This window comes from Osmerus eperlanus, chromosome 8 (genome assembly GCF_963692335.1).
Source record: "Osmerus eperlanus chromosome 8, fOsmEpe2.1, whole genome shotgun sequence".
NCBI lineage: Eukaryota > Metazoa > Chordata > Actinopteri > Osmeriformes > Osmeridae > Osmerus > Osmerus eperlanus.
The window spans coordinates 15767118-15785955 of record NC_085025.1 but is presented as its reverse complement, the minus strand read 5'-3'; the positions used below and the strand labels follow the sequence as shown (position 1 = coordinate 15785955).

The window sequence follows — 18838 nt, the reverse complement described above, 5'->3', positions numbered from 1 at the left end:
TCAGCCTTACACCCCCACCCGCCACCTACGGTCTTCTTCTGACAACCGTCTGGTGGTCCCACCGCTCAAGAACGCCCGGTCAAAACACAAGCTCTTCTCCTGTCTGGCCCCCCAATGGTGGAATCAACTCTCCACCTCCATCAGGGACACTGACTGTCTCCCCACCTTCAAAAAAAGGCTCAAGACGCACTTGTTCCGGGAGTACAATGGCACTTAAGAATGATTGGATGGACCTGATGTTAGTTTCCTCCAGGATCACAATGTCTCTTGCTGAGAGACTTGTTGCTTTTGTTGGTTTGTTGTAACTGTCTTAAAACTATTGTACTCGCTGTGAAATATATTATTGTTGCTTGCTTTGTTTTTTCCACAGGTACACTCTTGCACTTTTGAGGTTCTTGCTGTTTAATTGTAACTTGTCTAACTACATGCTCTTATTGTTCTTTTTATTTGGTTTTCACAATGTATGCATCATGTTTGGCTACCCGCAATGTTTGGGGCTATCTCGTTGTTATGATCAGTGACCTATGCACTTTTGTAAAACTCTCTCTTGGAAGTCGCTTTGGATAAAAGTGTCTGCTAAATGCGTAAATGTAATGCACATCCACTCAGTCTGCATAGACCTGCAGACTACAGGCATGAATAGGGTCACTATTGAGTGTACAAAATGTCAAATTCATGCACTGATGCCACACTATTGGTGAAGATCAAGAAATCTCTTCCACATCACATTCTACTGCTCAAAGAAAGTTTACAACAATGCAGTCACTGTTCTGTTCCAAACTGCATGTACATGTGAATTTGAAGTTTCAAAGTGAATGCAGCACTGGGGTAAAACCAAGGACAAACAGTTTGTGTGTGCATGTGTGCTTCGAACTAAGAGTACAATCAGTATATCCTCTTTGCTTCATCCAATGTGCCATCATTTGCAAAGGTCTACCTTCACTTTGCAAGTGAAGTGTAAGAGACCAAAATGTGACATTTAACAGGGGGTCGAGGGTGGAGGGCATGAAGCAGCTGCAATGGAGAGGAAGCAGGGGACCATGGGGGCATGGGAGGTAAGAGAGAGGTACTTAGCTAAAGAAAGAGTTTTGGCTGATAATGGAAAGGGGGTTGACACATATTTTTCAGTGCTGGTGCATTTGGAATGAAACCTCATACATTGGGAGAGGACATGGAAGTCACAGCTCTCTGCAGCAGCCAGGCTGTGTGTGCCAGATCCAAGCCAGAGGGGATCTAGGGGGCATCATGGCAGGCAGAGCCCAGCTCAGCAGCTCTGTCTACACTCACTGACAGATTGGTATCAATGAATGCATTGCCACGCCCCTACTGCAAACTGCACTAAAGGGATGTCATGGTCTGGAGATCAGTGGAGATTTCAGTCAGAGTGCAGGTGATATTGATCAGGAATAATTTTTCTGTTCAGAAGACCATGAACGGATCTTCTGAACAGGACAGGAAGTAACGGTTTTGTAACAAAATTATTAAGTCCCCCAATAAATCACCATCACTAGTATTCAACAACAAATAATGAGACACAGGCCAGCCATTGTTTTTGAATAATTGATTGTACATTTCTCATTTATTTTTACTCAGTCTTACTCAAACTAACAGGACACAGTAATATTTCCATGTATACAAAATATAAACTATACGGGGGAAATATAAATGTAACATCAACCCTTCTAACTCGTTTACAGCACAGTAGGACCAACCTAGGCATATAAAAGGGAAAGATGCCAGTAATACCCTCCTTATAAAGGGCCTGTACTCTTTAGAAATCACAAGGAAAAACCAACAAACGCTCAATAGCTAATTGCTACATAGAACATATTTTCCAATAACAGAACTTAGAACCAAATGAAAAAAATTTAATTAAAACTTCAAATCTGAACAGGGTTTACTTTCTCTTTTACAATATAATGTTTTGCGATGCAGGACATTCAGCCTACGTACAAAACCATCTCTGTTCTTTTTACAGATGAAATGAAAACTATACCAGAGCTCCTGTACTCTTGAGGGGTCCAACAGGTTTTGATACGTGTGATGTGACACTTGGGCCCCAGCGCATGTCCAAAACTGTTGGCCAGGATGTCAAATAGCCAAGTTTGGGAAATGTAGCTCTGATGTTGTAGTGGTGGTGGCCATCCCTGGAGCCAGGAACCATGGAACTATGGTTCAAGGGCTAACATTACTTCCCATGAGGGTATGACAGGAGGTTGTGGAGTAGCCATTAATTTGTACAACCCTCACTCAGAAAAAAAAGTCTGAACTGTGGTTTATTTGGGAAGGGGGTCCATGGTGGGAGTTCATCTTGGTCTTGCGGCTGGATGATGTTGGTCTTGTGGTCTTGGTTCAGTGCAGATGAAGAGTGGGTTGGTGTAGGTGGAAGAGGCAGGGGAGGGGGAGGTGGTATCTTGGTTCAACAGTAACGGTGCAGGAGAGAGGTTGCCATGACAACTGGGAGCAAGAGGGAGAAAGGGGCTGACTGCAGTGACACACCGGTACCAGTAGGAGAGATGAAGTTGGCTGAGCTACTGTAGATGCCTGTCGCCATGGTAGTGGCGTTTGAGCCTGCGTTGGTCTGGTTGTCCCCTGACATGGTTGTGTTCACAGAGAGCACGGGCTGAGGATGAAAAGAAAAGGCTTTTTTAATGATTCATGGACTTTGAGCTAATTGTGTTCCACATTCAGAAACTTCCAAACCTAAATCAGTAGTCTGGGGCTTTGACGATTAGGTTTATGTCACTGGATAACATATGATCATGTACAACTGTCGACCTACATCTGTTCAAAAATAGGTTGATATTGGTGGTATGTAAACAAGCCAACTTAAAAACGTTTTTTTGTCAGAACATTGTTTTTTGACCATTAAAATAATGTGTAAAATGGTGTGAAACAGGTCACAGCTCAAGTATGCAAATTGAAACGCATGAAAACTAATTGTGCTATGTGTTCATTTAGGTGACTACGTTTCGTAGTTTGTATAATAAGACACGCAAAGGGATTGCCTTCGTTGTACGTGTCAGGTTTCGTTTGAAGCGTTGCATTGAAAGAAACTTTAGCCTACCCCACGGGCAGACTCAGGTAGCACACAGTGGCTTTAAATCATTCATTCGTTTTGGTGTTCTAATGATGACTTGAAGATGAAGATTCGAAAACTCATAATTCAAACTGTGTAGGCTACGTGGTTTGTAATGTAATTAAATGGACATTATAAACAGGTAGATTAAGTGTCAGCCAATAGGCCTAAGTATTCACATTGGTCCTATAGGTCCCAAGTGAGAATTAATGCAACAGTCTAATTTGCCCTTTTCATAAAGAATTGGGTCAAATCGATCTGATTTCCAAAGATCTAACCCGAAGTATACGCTTTAATTTCTTCCATACGACAATTGGCCTTTAAATCAAACAAGAATCAGAAAGATCTATATAAAGCAATAAAACATAATGTTCTCCCATCCTCCAAAATCAAATAAAAAATAAATGAATCGTTACCTGTGTTGATAAACATATGGCGAACATAATCACTCCGAGATAAGCCATCGTAATTTTAGACATTGTCGTGATGATTTGGCCAGGTAACGCACACTGCCTCGGACACCGTCTCTCTCTCGAAAGTGACCACTGTATTTGCCGGACCTTTTTATACCAGCATCGATGTGACGTGTTGCGCGGTCGCACACACAGCATAGACGCGTAGGACAGCAATGGAAACATATATGATGTAGGCATGTAGCCTATGTAACACATGACATAGGCAAACGTTTAATGCAAATGGGCGCACATTGGGATTTTATTGTCAAACTACGTACAAAATACAAAGCAGTGTGAAACGGGTTTCCTGCGTTATCTCTGAAAAAAACATAAAAGCATACATCAATGAAAATTGAATATATCTAATGAAAATGTTCAGACACATGATCGTACTGAACCAACAACAACAACTTGTTGCGCTTGTAAAACAGTATTTTAAATAGCAGCGACGTCTGGCGTCCGTAGTCTGACATGACACACATTATAAAGTAAATTTGAGCAATTGGAGACTTGCACTTCATTTAAATTCTCCCGAAGCTAAATTAAAGTTTTCTCCTCGTGGTTCAGTTACCCTCAAACTAATTTCCCAAAAATACTTCATAAAATACACTTGTTTTCAAGTTGTTTGTAGTCATTGTATTTGAATAGCTAACGGCTTTCCTTTCATGAATCTCTATGAATAATGTATGAAAATATCCATGAAGATTGATCTCAAAAGCGAATCTTTCTTTTGAGGCACTAACTACACAACAAATTGGCAGAATGTTTCCCCCTGGTGGAGGGTAGGGGTGTCACGACATCCTTATCCTCCACTCATTCTTAGAAATGACAAGAAAAAAAAAGATATATCATGCTCTTAATTGACACCCTTAATAAACTATAATTATCTGTGGACTCAGTAATGCAAAAAAAGATAGTAACGGGCTCAACTGGTTGTTTAATTATTAGATCCAGATGTTGGGGATTGTAACTCTAGGCCTATAAATACCCGTATGTGGTCCCCTGCCATTTTGGTAAATAGATTATGTGGGGATAGTGTTAGCCTTTCTGATTCCCCCCACTATCCCACCCCCTTAAGGACCCAAGGGGACATACAGGACTCCCTACAGAGCCACCAGATGTGCTCTGTTATTGAGAGGCAGAGAGAGGAGCCTTTTGTAAGGCATCAGATAAGCCCGGTTCCCAAAACCCGGGCGTATCGTATGTCAACAGCGAGTCTACGCGGGGACGAAACCGGAGCCCCGCGGTCTGGATCAGATTTCTGTTTACACGAGCGTGGTCTCTGGATTCCTCGAATCAGAGTGTGGCGGAGGGAGAAGAAGGTTTTAGAGACACCAAACGTTTCTTCTACCCGGGTCTGTCTCTCTGCCAGTCTCAGTTTTAGAATACATTGAGAGGTTTCAAGATAGAACAAGAATGGAGGACATTATGGAAAGAAAGAGACAGTGGAGAAAGAAAGATAAAGAGTAACAGTGCTGAGAAACATGTCTGCCCTTTACATGGGAGAACGCAAGGGGTAAATGTATAGTAGACCATTCAAAAGTAATTTAGAGACACATTTTTAGACCCTCTTTTCTCTGCAAGCTAATCTCTCTCTCTCTCTCTCTCTCTCTCTCTCTCTCTCTCTTTACCACGTGCAAGGCAGACGCTGAAGAGACTGCACCGTCTATTTGGTTAAGGACTTAAAATGTTTTGCTCTGTAGTGGTACTGCCTACTGCTAGGGATTGCTATTTTGACCACTCTCTTCCTCTCTCACTCGCGCTCTGCCTCTCAATCTCTTTGATCAAACAAATTCCATTTGAGAAACTCCAAACATTCTGCCATTGTATCGTTTTACTCACAAGGCTTTTCATCTCTTTATTTAAAGAATATAACAGACTCGTTTTACTCACAAGGCTTTTCATCTCTTTATTTAAAGAATATAACAGACTGTGTCCAGAGAGATAAAACACAGTCCTTGCATTCCACGTGAAATGTATCTGTTGAGATTTGGGAGGGGTGAGTGCCAGGTGTTGGGTTACAACGGAGGCCCCTCCCTGCTCTCCGGACCCAGAGAGAGAGAGAGAGCGAGATAGATTGTTCAACGGCTGCACCAGCCCACAGTGTACGAATGTTCAGTGGACTCAATGGATGAAGCCCTGGATGACGGACGCAAACGTCTGGGAATGACAGCCGCTGTCACCAAGAGTGACAGCTTTCGCTCTCTGTCCCTCGACTAGCCCCAAAGTGACGCGTCCCTCGTTCTCCATACAGTGACACGGATCCAGTCAGAATTATGCCAGAGATGGAGAAAGTGAGACCACCGGAAAATAAACGCAGTAGGAAACCCGCACACCCCGTCAAGAGGGAGATTAACCAAGAGATGAAGGTGAGCGCATGTAACCAGGTCACTTTCGACAGTTTTCAGTATATCGACTTACGTATTCAGGGTACAGTTTGAAGAATAATTGGCCATTTCCAATCAATGTATTTTGATTTTGCGCGCAGAAATCAGTGTCAGTGTTTATGGCGATGCAACTTTTTTTCTTTATTTTCTGCTTTCAAGTCACGAGTCGGGAAAAGCCTCTGCAATACCCGCAAATGAAAGCGTTTTCAGGATTTTATAACGGTTTAAGATATGCCTATGGGTTAAGCATGTGATCATCTGTGTCGAAAAAACAATTTATGAATCAAATAAAAGAGAGGTCCTAGTTATATAAGTAGACTAAGTTAACTTGTAATATAATTCGACTTTGTGTACGACAAACCAGCTCTATTTAGGCTACCCCTTTCCTGAAGTTACGCCAAATCAGACCAGCAGTGACCGCTTGCGCATTCGTGTCCAGTGGTGTTCCAGATGTGCGTCACACCAGACGGCAAGAACGCAATCACCTCTTCCTTCGCACTTGTTGTAAGAACGTACATTAGCCTACACGTTTCAAATCGAAAGGTCTTTGCGTGTTAACTTTGAACTATTTTTGAGTTGTAGTAATCTATTCTTCCAACTCAGTAACATGCGCACGAATACCTTTAAAAGTGACTCAGGCAAATATAGGCCGATAATATATTACATTTTAAAACCGTGCTTTTCGTTTCCTCTCCCAATCACTATTTTGTTCATATAATAAAATGCTCTCTGACTGAGTGTTGTTATGTACACACAATAGGTACAAACCAAGGTTTCTCTGCTAACAGTCTTGGGTTTTGACATTGGGAATTTGAAACTCATGAGTCAAAGGTAATGGACACCCAAACAACCCGAAAAAGCTTAAAGACACAGATTTAGGGTTCTCTGTTCTTTATGAGAAAGGAAAAGTTATCTTTCTGTATAAGTGGATTGGGCAGTAGATTTTGATATCCAGTGGGGGGGGGGGGGGTAGGATGACAAGTTAACAAATTTTAATCAAAACAGGCGAAATGCAATCCGTACTTGATGTAAGTCTGCCGGGGCGGGATCTGGGGGTCGACTCAGTTTGTTGCCTTTGGCTGGGACCCTCTCTGTGGTTTGGGATATGGCTTGTCACTCTCACAAAGCAGATGTTTGTCTGAACTGCCAAAAAGAAACAAAAACAACATTGTTGGGAGAGTAAGGGGAGGGAGGCAGGGAATGCCTGGCTTTCACTAATGAGGAGACAAAACAAAACTCAGTAAAATGTAATGTAGCAGAGTTGTAATGATATAGACTTCCCTTCCACTGTCCCACTGTAGCAGGATCGGAACTTATTTTGTGATTTGCGGACATGATTTCCGATGCATGTGAATTTAGGAAACAAGATTTGGGTTACAGAGCTAATGAGCTGGGAGTCTGAGCCCAGAGGTCCAGGTCCCAGTGCAGGGTGTTAGGTTCTCAAATAGGGAGGGAGAGGGATAGAAGACAGACAGGCAGAGAGACACTGTGATTTCTGCTACGGCGGAGCCCAGGGCCTTGTGTTGTCTCAGTAATGGATCTGTTTCAACACCACAGTCAGACCCAGTACCTCCACACCAGACCGTAGAGCACAGAGTAGACACCAGATACTGTACTTGACTTTAATCATCATTAGGCATATTTAGCTGGATATGATACCTCAACGTGTGCGCCACACACACACACGCATGGGTGCACAGTCATACACACATAGACTGTTGCTCACTCAATCACTCACTTACACACAAGCTCCGTTTCTTTGAGGCTCTAGTGCCGAGCTGAGGTAGGAGTACGGCAGGAAGGGGAAAGAATGTGCAGTCGGTACTACAGCACTACACAACACCACCACAGCAGACTGGCTCTGCTGGAAAGGGCTGAAACCTGAGATAGGGAGTCGTGTTGGGTGTCAGGGCTGGAAGGTGCCGGGTGGAGGCCGGGGTGGGGTGAGTGTTGGGGGTGGAGGAGGGTTATGGCAGGGCGTTGTGGGCCAAGGCAAGGGGTGGGGGTGGCAGGACAGAGAGGACTGGAGAGAGCTCCAGCTCATCAGGGAGAAGAGTGTGAAAGAGAGGGTAGAGGGTAGAGGGTAGAGGGGGAGCGGGGCATTTCCGAGAAGCGTGGGACCAAGCAGAGGTATAGGGTGTCCCACTCTGATTTCTGGCCCGTCCGGATCGGATTTCGTCTCCAATCACGCTCTCCCAGAGCTATGGAGTGAGGTGGGTGGGTAAAGAGAGAGAGACCTTTGTGTTTTTTTCATCTGGTCGCAATAAAAAAAGAACTTCGCAACTCATCTGCAGAGAACAGTTCTTTTCTCCCTCTTTTTCCCCAATTGAAAGAGATAAACAAACGATGAATCATATATTTCACACTGGTATTAGGTTCTAAACTTTTCCGTATCCGATTTAGCAAAAGTAAACAGCTTGAATACATCATGGAAAAAGTCTCACACTGTACTTCACTGTGCTCGTATTCATTTCCATGGGAGGGACACAGCTAAAAGAGAATGCAGAGCAGGGTAGGAAGGTCTGATTTATATTTAAGAGTCGGATTAAAAAGTTCCACTAACAAACTTTGGATATAAGGTCACTGTTTCCCCTAATGGAGGGTGGTGCCTTGGCAACCCCTCTCACATGTAATGATAATCAGGGATATTTTTTCCATCATGCAGACTTTCGCAGAGAGCACAATGAACGAGCTTCTGGGCTGGTATGGCTACGATAAAGTCGAGCTCAGAGACTCCGAAGCCTCAGAGATCCGCAGCTACCCCAACCGAGACAGACGGCAGCATGTGTCGGTTCTAAAAGGTGAGAATGAAGGCCTTTTGAGGAGAACAGTGTTGCATGCAAGGTCCCACAGCCACGAAGGAACTCCTGGTCAATGCCCACACCAACTTGCCATCTTAATAGAGTTTCATTGAATTCATTAAACATTCCATTAGTTGCAGTCTCCCCTCACTAGAAAACAAGGGCATTTTGGGGGGGTCGAAATTATTCCCAAAAACTTTATTTACAACAAACCCCACCCTTATTCAAAAGAGGGCCCCATATACCCACATATACACACGTCAGCAGCCACTGACATGTCCTTTCAGAGGTCATACAGAATTCAAAAGTAACCCTGCGACAGACAATACAGGTTGTTCAGTGGATTTCTTGAATCACCTTACAGTTTTGCTAGACATAGTTGTTCTTCAAAGTGGGCTCTGTTCGGAACGATCTTGTAGTTTAGTATAGTATTGCATATGGTATAAAATCATGTGTTTCAAAAATATATAAAAAATACTTGCTCGTGCTGTATCCTGCAGAAAACTCAGTGCCAAAACTGAAGAGTTTTAACAATAAGACCAGTCCATCGGCTCTGGCCATGAGGAGCGGAGAGAGAGAGTCTCCCAGCGTCCCCTCCTCCTCCTCCCCCAGCTCCTCCATGACCAGCCCCAAGGAGCACAAGAGTGCCCCTGTCATCGTTCCACTCATAAAACCCTCCGCAGGTGAGAATTACCTACACGTCATGTCCCTTCCCCCTCAACACACACACACACACACACACACACACACACACACACACACACACACACACACACACACACTGTGCCAGTCATACACTGGTTTCCCATATTTGCCCTCTTCCTTTTGCAGTGGATGATGTGCAGAATGTGCAGATAGTGTGCGTGTGGTGTCAGAAAGAAGGTGTGAAACGCTACTCTCTGTGCATGGGCTCGGAGCTGAAGAGTTTCTGCAGCGAGAAGTGCTTTGCAGCCTGCCGACGAGCCTACTTCAAACGCAACAAGGTGAGAAACCTCTACCTACATTACAGTAGGCTCCCAGGGTGTTGGCATTGGGGAGGGGGTTAAGTAATTCTCATAGGAGACCCCTCAATCCACACCACAGTTTGAGCTCTGTTCAGATTGAAAGACAGACAGCTTGACAGACATACATTTACATTACATTTAGTCATTTAGCAGACACTCTTATCCAGAGCGACTTACAGTAAGTACTAGGGATGCGTATTGATAAGATTTTAACGATTCTGACTCCTTATCAATTCCTGCTTATCGATTCGATTCCCTATCGATTCTCTTATCAATTCTCCCCTCTACAGCCAACTAGGTCTGTGCGTCCTGCACCCCCCACACACACACACTTGTTCTAAACAAATTTCTCAAACTGGCTTTGACTGGCTCTGAAATGAGCTAATACCTACCACCTCTAGGCCTCTTCAGGCCTCTGTTTTCAAAACAAAATCTAGTCGGAAATAGAAACTTTCAGTTTCCTTGTGTTCAAGCTTCTATTACTCAACACCAGTAAGACTTACAGGGGTCCTAACAACAGGGGAAATAACTTCAGTGTCACCTTTCAAAAGAGACCATTTACATGCATGTACTCAGTACTCAATGGTTCAACAACAGCTTTCAATGTCCTTTGGGTATGTTGTTTAGGCGTTTTCAGGCACATTTAACAGGACTATTTACATTTACATTTAGTTATTTAGCAGACGCTCTTATCCAGAGCGACTTACAGTAAGTACAGGGACATTCTCCCCGAGGCAAGTAGGGTGAAGTGCCTTGCCCAAGGACACAACGTCATTTGGCACGGTCAGGAATCGAACTGGCAACCTTCAGATTACTAGCCGGCTTCCCTCACCGCTCAGCCACCTGACGCCCCGACTATTAAAAGGTTAAACAATTAAAATGCAAAGTTTAATAATGGATTAAAAATCGATATGCTCAGTTTAATAATGGGACACGCGAACGTTTGCTGATAACACACGCCGCCCCGATAACGTGAAATGATCAATAAGATCAATACTAATGGGAGACAAATGCCGGAGCTAAAATGTATGCTTCAAACGACACACAGTGAAGCAATTTTGCAGCTGCGCTGCTGCATGCATCGAACACATGACGTTCCAGTAACTTCATTCCATGCTGTGGAAAACGCACACTTAAAAAGTAAAAGGAGATGGCAGGCAGATAAACAGACCCTCCGACACACAATACCCCAGTTCTAAACGCAGCGATATTCATTTAAAATCTAAATTATTTGAAAAAGTGTCTTACACTCGCTGTATCCATTTCTATAACAAAGAGGCCGGTTTTTGGATGGTGGGAGTGAGGTCAACGTTCACAGGGGACACTTGGTATCAGTTTGAGAAGTCACAAGAGGCTTCGGTACAGAGGACAGGGAAGTAGTAGCTATAGAGTCTACTACTGTCTAACACACATTACAAAAGCATTTTTACCCTCCATTACGAAACGGATACCCCTCTTAGAGGCTAGAGGCGCGCAATGTCAGCAGGGTATCGCTTTTCACCGTACCTGTTGTTTGCTCTACGTTCGTCGCAGTCACACAACAACAGAGATGAAAGGAAGGGAAATGGTGAATTCCCCCTCCTTGCAATAAACCCTCTGGGGTTTCTGTTGAGGAAGGGATGAACACGCCGCTGTTGGCCTGTCCCTGCTTGTCTGTGGAGAGGAACGGCAAGGGGGCCTGGGGGGGCGAGGTGTCCACTTTCAGTGCATACCTTACCTGCAGCTGCCTCATGTTTCGTAACTCAACGTGACTCATTGGGTCACAGAGACAACGAGGGGGGAGGGGGGTGGATCATGGTGGATCATCTTACATAAATTGGGGAGAAAATTATTATATATCAATCCCCCCACACACACACATACACATCTACAATGGTTTCCCTTACCCTCTTGTACCCCAACAGGCACACTTTCATAAAACCGGGAGACAAATTATCTGGAAATATTCAGTGATCTGTGTGGTCATGTGCCATCCAAACTCCCCACCCTTTTCCCCCCCACTGTCCCAACATTAGGCCCGAGATGAGGACCTGCATGGGGAGAGGTCCCCACAACACCCCCCCCACCCCGAGGATTCTCCAAGGCTGGTTCTGAAAAACAGCAGTGCCAGAGTAAGAAACCACAACTTCCACAACTTTTTGTAACGCTTATCTACACCCAATCAATATACAGTACCAGTCAAAAGTTTGGACACATTTTCCCATCCAAATTGCAACATGAAATCATAGCCGAGGGAACATATTTTATCAGGGGGGTGCTGGGGGGGGCTTAATGTTGCGGGGTGGTGCCGCGGTGGTGGATTTTCAAGTCATATCATTTTAAATTTTCGTGCTGTCAGCAAGGGGTGCTGCAGCACCCTCAGCACCGCTAGATCCCACGGCCATGCATGAAATTAACCAAGCTAAAGGACTTGTAAGGCATGCTATATAATGCTGTGTTGCTCCCAAACACCGGACACTGAAACTTAGTGGGCATCTGTTTGGATCTTTATTATGGAAACACTGTGGCACTGCACAGCACTGGTTTGTAAAAAATACAGATAAAGTATTGATGCACTTTATAGTAAAGAATGGACTCTTGGAATGGAATGGATTTCGTGACAAGCTGGTGACCCTCCACAGTCTCTCTCTCCTGTACCTCAGGTGTGTGACTGGTGCAAGCATGTCCGCCACACCAAGGAGTACCTGGACTTTGGTGCAGGACAGGAGAGACTCCAGTTCTGCAGCACCAAGTGTCTGAACCAGTACAAGATGGACGTGTTTTACAGGGAGGCCCGAGCTGCTCTCACCAGCTCCAGCCCAGCCAGACCCCCCACAGAGGGGAAGCCCGAGGGAGGAGCCCAGCAACTCCTCACTCCTGAATCCTGGAACAGTGGGGGAGGGGACACCCGCCAGAGGACCCTGTCCCCGAAAGGACCCACGCCCATCCACGGGACGGCAGCGTCCGCATCCATGTCCCCCTCAGAGGCCTCCTCCTCCAAGGTCCCCCTCCCGGGACCCCGGCCCCCGGAGAGACCCCCACAGCCCCCGCCTCCACCCCCGGCCCCGGAGATGATGAGCCAGCCCGTGCACCCTCCTCGCCCCCACATGGAGCACCACCCGGCTCAGCCTCTTCCCCAAATACCCCTGTCCTTTATCAGGCCCCCGCTTCATGCACAGGGCCTCAAAAGCCCCATCTCCAACCCCCCCAGACACTCAGGACCACCATCCAGCCCCATCCACCGTCCCCCACATTCCCCCCACCTGCAGCCCCCCATAGCCTCCTCCATGAACCCCCCAAGTCTAGTGCACCCCTACCCTGGAGCATACTTCCCTGGCCTGCATTCGCCACCCATCAACATAATACCCCATGGCCATGTACCCATGCACCCCATGATGAACTTCAGCATCCCCACCTTTGGCCCCCTCCTCCCCCAGCCCACTGTGCTGGTGCCCTACCCCATCATCGTCCCCCTCCCAGTCCCTATCCCCATCCCCATCCCCATCCCCATCCCAGTTAGGTCCAAGGCCGGCCCGGAGGCCCCAGGCCACAACGGGGTCATCCAGCCTGTACCGGAGGGGGCGGAGAGAGCCAGCTCCATGGGTGTCCGGCAGCCCTATCTGGGGATACCTTCAGGAGAGAACAGACAGGTTTTCAACAGGGTGGGCCGAACCAACAACCAGAGGCTCCCTTCGCCTTCAGGCCTGCCCTGGTGGGACACAGACTGGGTAAAGTCTGAAAGGCAGCACCCTGCCTCTACATGCACACCCCATAGCAGAGAGTCTTCCCCTAGCACACGTTATAACATCTCCCCCTGCTCAGGCCCGGGGCCTGAAGGGATGACAGACCTTCAGCCGGTTCATCAGTCCCTGCAGCAGCCAGAGAGACAGGTTATCCAGAGGGTGCTCCAGAGGACCCAGGTGAAGCAGGAGCCCAATATCCAGGGAGTGGTGGACTTATCTGGACCAGGGGAGCCAAAAACTAGAAAGAGCACCAGGGCTGGGCTCTATGACAGCACCAGATCCCCCCAGTTCCCTTCACATGACACACCCAACCATCCAAACACGAATAGCCCCCCTGGCCCCCACGGGGAGGGCTCTCCCTGTGATGGAGACTCCCCCACCCCGTGTACCCTAAGCAGGCCTGACCCGGAGATCTCACCCCCGGACCCTCCCAGCCTGGACACTCATCCCCAGAGGGCAGTTTTGCCCACGGACCCTACCCTCAATGAGCTAGAAGCAGTCAAAGAAAACAGCTTCTCTGGGACTGTGAGCCAGGTGCGGGCTGAAAGCACTGCTGGCTATTCAGAGGAGATTGTGGCCTGCAGAGAGGGAGATGATCCACATGTCCCTGATGAGGACCATGCTTATGCCTTGCCTACTGCACCCAGGACAGGGGACACCCCCACCACATTGCTCCTTCCCAAGCTCAGGGATAAGGGGGCCCTGAGGAACCTGGCTAGCGTGGCCAGCATGGGGCCTGGGGACCTGGAGCCTGCCCTGAAGAGACGCTGCCTTCGCATCCGAGATCAGAACAAGTAGAGGATGGAAAGGTGAGTGAGCGACGCATTTTTGTTGTTGGTCCTAACAGAACTTCCTTTTGTGGTAGGATAAATAAAGGTTAAACATGCTTACAGTGAAAGCATTATTGCAAACACACAGTACAGAGTAATACTTATACGTACACTTTCTCACATTCACTCACACACAAACGTACACACTCTCTTGACCTCTCTCCTTCTTTCACTCTCTTTCTCTCTCTCTCTCCTTCTCTCTCTCTCACACATACACACACACACACTGAGGCTAGCGAGAAGAGGGCTCCCACAATACACTCGTGGCCACAAAACAGAAAGGCGCCAAAGACAGAGAATCCAAGTAACTTGGCACTCCACTCAGCTCTAGGGTTACTACAGAGGAAGCGAGAGGAAAGGAAGAGAGGAGGAGAGCACAGACGGTGGGAGTCACTTTGAAAGGAGATCACTACAACAAGGTCTGACTGTGACAGTGCTTTGTTTGGACGACGGCAGCCTGGTTCATCCTCTGTCAGGGCATGAAGGTGTGTGTCTGTTTGTGTGTGTGAGAGAGAGAGCAAGAGGGAGGGAGAGAGAGAGAGAGAGAGAGAGAGAGAGAGAGAGAGAGAGAGAGAGAGAGAGAGAGAGAGAGAGAGAGAGAGAGAGAGAGAGAGAGAGAGAGAGGGAGAGACAGAAAGTGCACTGTTGCTTGATTTGAGCTCTTTAGATCTCCTCCGATGAAGCAGCCCTCTTTCTGAGGTTGCCGTGGAGACAGAAGCGATCGTCAGGAAGACTGTGAGGCGGAGGCAAATACAAGAGCCAGCTCTGTGGCTTTATTAGAATACAGCAGCAGAACCAGAGCAATCTGGTTTTGTGTCATAATGACATGCTATACCGGGGCTAATCTGTGTCTCTCTCGCATGTATGAGTTTAGCCCTCCCTTCTCTGGTTTCCCTTCCCTGCACTCCCTGCAATGTTCTGCCTACCAGATGTTGTTGTATGGCCAAACAACCCTGACCTCCCATCCCTTCTGACCAATCCAAAAACCTTGTTTTCACTTTCGAATGTTTATTCGAATAGCCCTTACCAACTCATTGTTTACACCATTAGCACTCCATCTGCAATGATGTGGTCTTGTTTCAAGTTCATATCCGTGGCTCAACCTGGAATGACAAAACAGATGAGGATTTCACAAAATCGTATGGTCCTAAGACTATAGACTTGAGGTAGAAGATGACATCTTACCATTCTGGTTCCTTTCTTCTTTGTATGTATTGCACAGGTTGATTGAGCCCACTGTGCAATGCTGGGTACATGAAGTCCAAAGAAGGCATACTATTTCAAAGGTAAAATTCCAAGAATATCGACAAGCTAGTGGCTGACTCATTTCACATAGCTCACCAAGTGATTACAAAGTGACACACAAAGGCCTGATTTACCCCTGGCGGGACATAACACACCAGGTCCTTTTAAAGGTCAAGGGTCAACTGAATAATGGAAAATGAACCATGGCAGTTGGCATAGAGGGAAACACTCTATCTAATACGAAGACGAAGCATCGACGATCACCTTTCTCTAGATGAGGTCCCACTTCTGCCTTTTGTCATTGGTTATGCTTTCCAGCAACCACTTTGTAACCAATACATATTAAATCACAGCATGTTGCCGGCCTAGCACAGGCGGATTTATGATCTTGTGTTCTGTGTAACGGGAGCCGGAGTTCATACTCCAGTGACTTTCTCTTAGAGCCTGCGTACAGGTGAATATGGCTGTCCGTTTCCATACTATCCAATGCTAAAAGGATCAAAAAATACATTAAAAAAAACCTCTGGCACCAACAGAATCAGACAGGATCAGAGGCTAACGAGAATTTCACCTCAGGAAATAGCCTGGGTTCTGGTCTCAGTTTTCTCTGACTTGACCCCTCAACATGGGTATTCGCTGAGAGTTTGAAACTTAAACGGGAAGGGTGGGAGGGGTTCAGTGCTGGGGGAAAGAACCACACATGCGAGTGTGTGGTTGTGTCTATATGTGTGAGCATGTGTGTGTGTGGGTGAGAGAGCTAGGGGAAAGAGTAAGAAAGAGAGAGAGGGAGAGAAAGAACCGATGTTCTTGGTTTGATAGTGCCCTTTACGACAGTTATCTGGGTGTTGACATGTCTAAAAGCCTCATCTCACAGTGTTCATGTTAAGTGGGTGGATTAAGGAAGGACAGAGTAGGAGCGGCCGTCATCGGATACATCGGAGATGCAAATTCAATAGAATGGGACTGCTAATGTGTGATTTCTCTTTTCTCCCTTCCTTGTTATCTCACTCTCCCCCTCCCTCTCTCTCTCTCTCGAACAGACTCATTGTTTTACACTGTACAGTGGTGCCAGATTCAGCTCCACTCCATCTAGTGGCCATCACCAGCACTAACCCATTAGACAGCCTCCAGAGGGATCTTGCTCTACCATCCCTTTGACGACAAGGGTGCCAATCCAGGAAGCACTTCCACCAGTCAGATCATCAAGAAACAACGACGTCTAGCACAAGTCAGATGGAACCCAGACAAGCATTTATTCTAGGACCAAAACATTAGTTGTCCTCTATGTTCATCACTGATTGTGTATGTCTCAGTATCTCTGCCTTCCAGTCACTCTGAATGTGTGTGCTTCTGTGAATGCATGTGAGAGAGAAAGAGAGAAAGCCAGTGTGTTGTGTGTGCATATGTGTGACTTTATGTGGTTGTGTGTGTGTGTCTGCATCTTTTTGTTTGTGTTTGGGTGACAAGACTTCCCAGATGCGCTCCTCTGTCAAGCAGTAGCAACAGACAAGACTCTGATCAACCTTGTGTGGTCTTCTCAGATGGAGACTGAACATGATCTCTTTCCAGGGGAAACGGTTTGTTTTCTCTGCCTGGCTCACACAAAGAGCTACATTGTTCCTCTCCACATATACAACGTTGACTCCCCACTCCAGGTTTTTGGTTGCCTGGCCAATGGGGGTTCAGGCTTCAGGAGCTCTTTTTTAAGTTTTCTTTTGCAGAGGCCAGGAATATATGTACTCCCTTGCCCCTGCTCCCCTCACATAGACACACACTTTCTCCCCTCATCTTTCTCCCAATTCCTTCTCACCTTATGCCCATGCAATGTCCAACTCCTTGTCCCTGCCCCCGTCCCCTCCCACACCCTTACCCTTTCATGGTGAAGACAACATCCAGGATGCTCGGATGTGGGGAGGATTCACTTGGGGTAAACAGAGGTAAAATTTAGTTGTGAAAAACGATCAGTAAAAGAGAGACAGTGAGAAAGAGGAGGAGAAAGGGAGTGCAAGAGAGATCCCTGTAACTCCCCAAACATTCATGCCAAAAGTGGGTGAACCTGTGACAGCAGGGATGAGAGGTTGTAGTGATTTCTGTGACACTGGCAGTCTGCCTTTGAACAAGAGGGAGCTCACCTTTCTTGCACCAAACCTTTCATAGAGAATATGTAGCCAGTCCCCCACCAGAGTATTTTCAACAACAGGGTAGTAATTTTACCATTCATGGTATTACTATTATTTTGAACCATCAAAGGCCATCAGTATTACAGATACCCTTAGCATGGGGATGTATGACAAGATTCCTTCTAGAGGCATTTGCCAAGACATGTTACAAAGCGCAAGATTTAACTTCTGTTTTCTTACACAAAGATACTACTTTGACAATATTAACTTATGGACGATGCCTCTGTAAGATCTTTTACAAAGTGGTTGTTGTTTTAGGATTATATTTCATGAGTGCCGAAACTCAAATTCCAGTCAAATCAGTGTCGAAATGTTTGCTTGTATTACCATGTACACCAGAGGGCAGTGTTTGCTTTAGTTTGGAGCACAGCACTTTGCCTGAATGGAAAACTGTCTGAAAAACCATGCATACACGCCAATGTAGACATGTATGCATATGCAAAAACGTTGCATTCAGTGCCAACATTTTTTTTTTTGACAGTTAGGTGATAACGTTTTCTACACCTTGATCCAACACCAAAAATATCATCTGTTGCCATTGTCTCGACAAAATAAAACATTGCTCCAACATTACCGGAAAATGCATGTTCATGTGTATTCGGGGCTTCTCTTTGCCGAAAAGAGACCATATTGTTATCCTCGGTGCTCAAGTCATGATCTAGAATATATCCACTCACCTCATAAAAAACGCATTCCAAAAGCTCAGGCAAAATGCATGAAATGCGACGGCGAATTCAACACACTTCATTATAGCCCAGCTCATTCCAGACAACAGTATGGGGGAGTGACTGTTGTGACTTCCTCCATACACGTAGGCTAGTGTGAGAAGGTGCGACGTTAACTTTGCCTCATGTGGCCGAAAACTACACAAACTGCCATTATCATGTTGCACATCTCTAATCGCCATCGCCATTAGCCTGCGTATCCACTTTGTCCAACGTTACCAGTACCATCTCTAAAGACTTGTTGAACATTTATCGTAGGCTATTGTATGATCATTTACAGATTGTTTGTATTTGAATAATAATTCAATAATAATTAAACTGGGAACCGTTTGTAAAGTAAATAAAGGTTATGAGCAACACACGTGTTGTGGTTAATTTGTAGAAATGTAGGCCTACAATTGTTGTCATAA

At 46.0% G+C, this 18838-nt stretch overlaps 1 protein-coding gene and 1 long non-coding RNA gene across 5 annotated transcripts; one reads left to right on the top strand and one right to left on the bottom strand.

Moving 5' to 3' along the window:
- Positions 1–1544: 1544 nt before the first annotated feature.
- Positions 1545–3678, bottom strand: LOC134025474 (uncharacterized). Its single transcript, XR_009931024.1, has 2 exons — positions 3496–3678; positions 1545–2623 (listed from the first exon to the last, which is right to left on the bottom strand). It is a non-coding gene; the product is annotated as an uncharacterized LOC134025474 (long non-coding RNA).
- A 1936-nt stretch (positions 3679–5614) lies between these two features.
- LOC134025114 (sine oculis-binding protein homolog) lies at positions 5615–18787 on the top strand. 4 transcript variants are annotated; one of them, XR_009930986.1, is made up of 9 exons: positions 5615–5903; positions 8587–8722; positions 9223–9405; positions 9554–9705; positions 11742–11837; positions 12348–14257; positions 14515–14763; positions 15501–15564; positions 16564–18787. XR_009930986.1 is itself a non-coding variant. In XM_062467981.1 (7 exons), exons 1-6 carry the CDS (start codon positions 5811–5813, stop codon positions 14244–14246), a joined length of 2538 nt encoding a protein of 845 aa, XP_062323965.1. In that variant the 5' UTR covers positions 5615–5810; the 3' UTR covers positions 14247–14257; positions 16564–18787. The 4 variants fall into 4 exon arrangements, 2 of the variants coding, with proteins under 2 accessions (XP_062323965.1, XP_062323964.1); XR_009930985.1 differs by lacking the exon at positions 14515–14763; XM_062467981.1 differs by lacking the exons at positions 14515–14763; positions 15501–15564 and having other exon boundaries at positions 12369–14257.
- Positions 18788–18838: the final 51 nt, after the last annotated feature.

What these genes read in the sequence shown, in the direction of transcription:
- LOC134025114 (XM_062467980.1), top strand. Translation starts at nt 5,811, where the DNA reads ATGCCAGAGATGGAGAAAGTGAGACCACCGGAAAATAAACGCAGTAGG. An exon ending in AGATTAACCAAGAGATGAAG is followed by an intron (nt 5,904 to 8,586) that starts GTGAGCGCATGT and finishes TCCATCATGCAG; the next exon opens with ACTTTCGCAGAGAGCACAAT. An exon ending in GCATGTGTCGGTTCTAAAAG is followed by an intron (nt 8,723 to 9,222) that starts GTGAGAATGAAG and finishes TGTATCCTGCAG; the next exon opens with AAAACTCAGTGCCAAAACTG.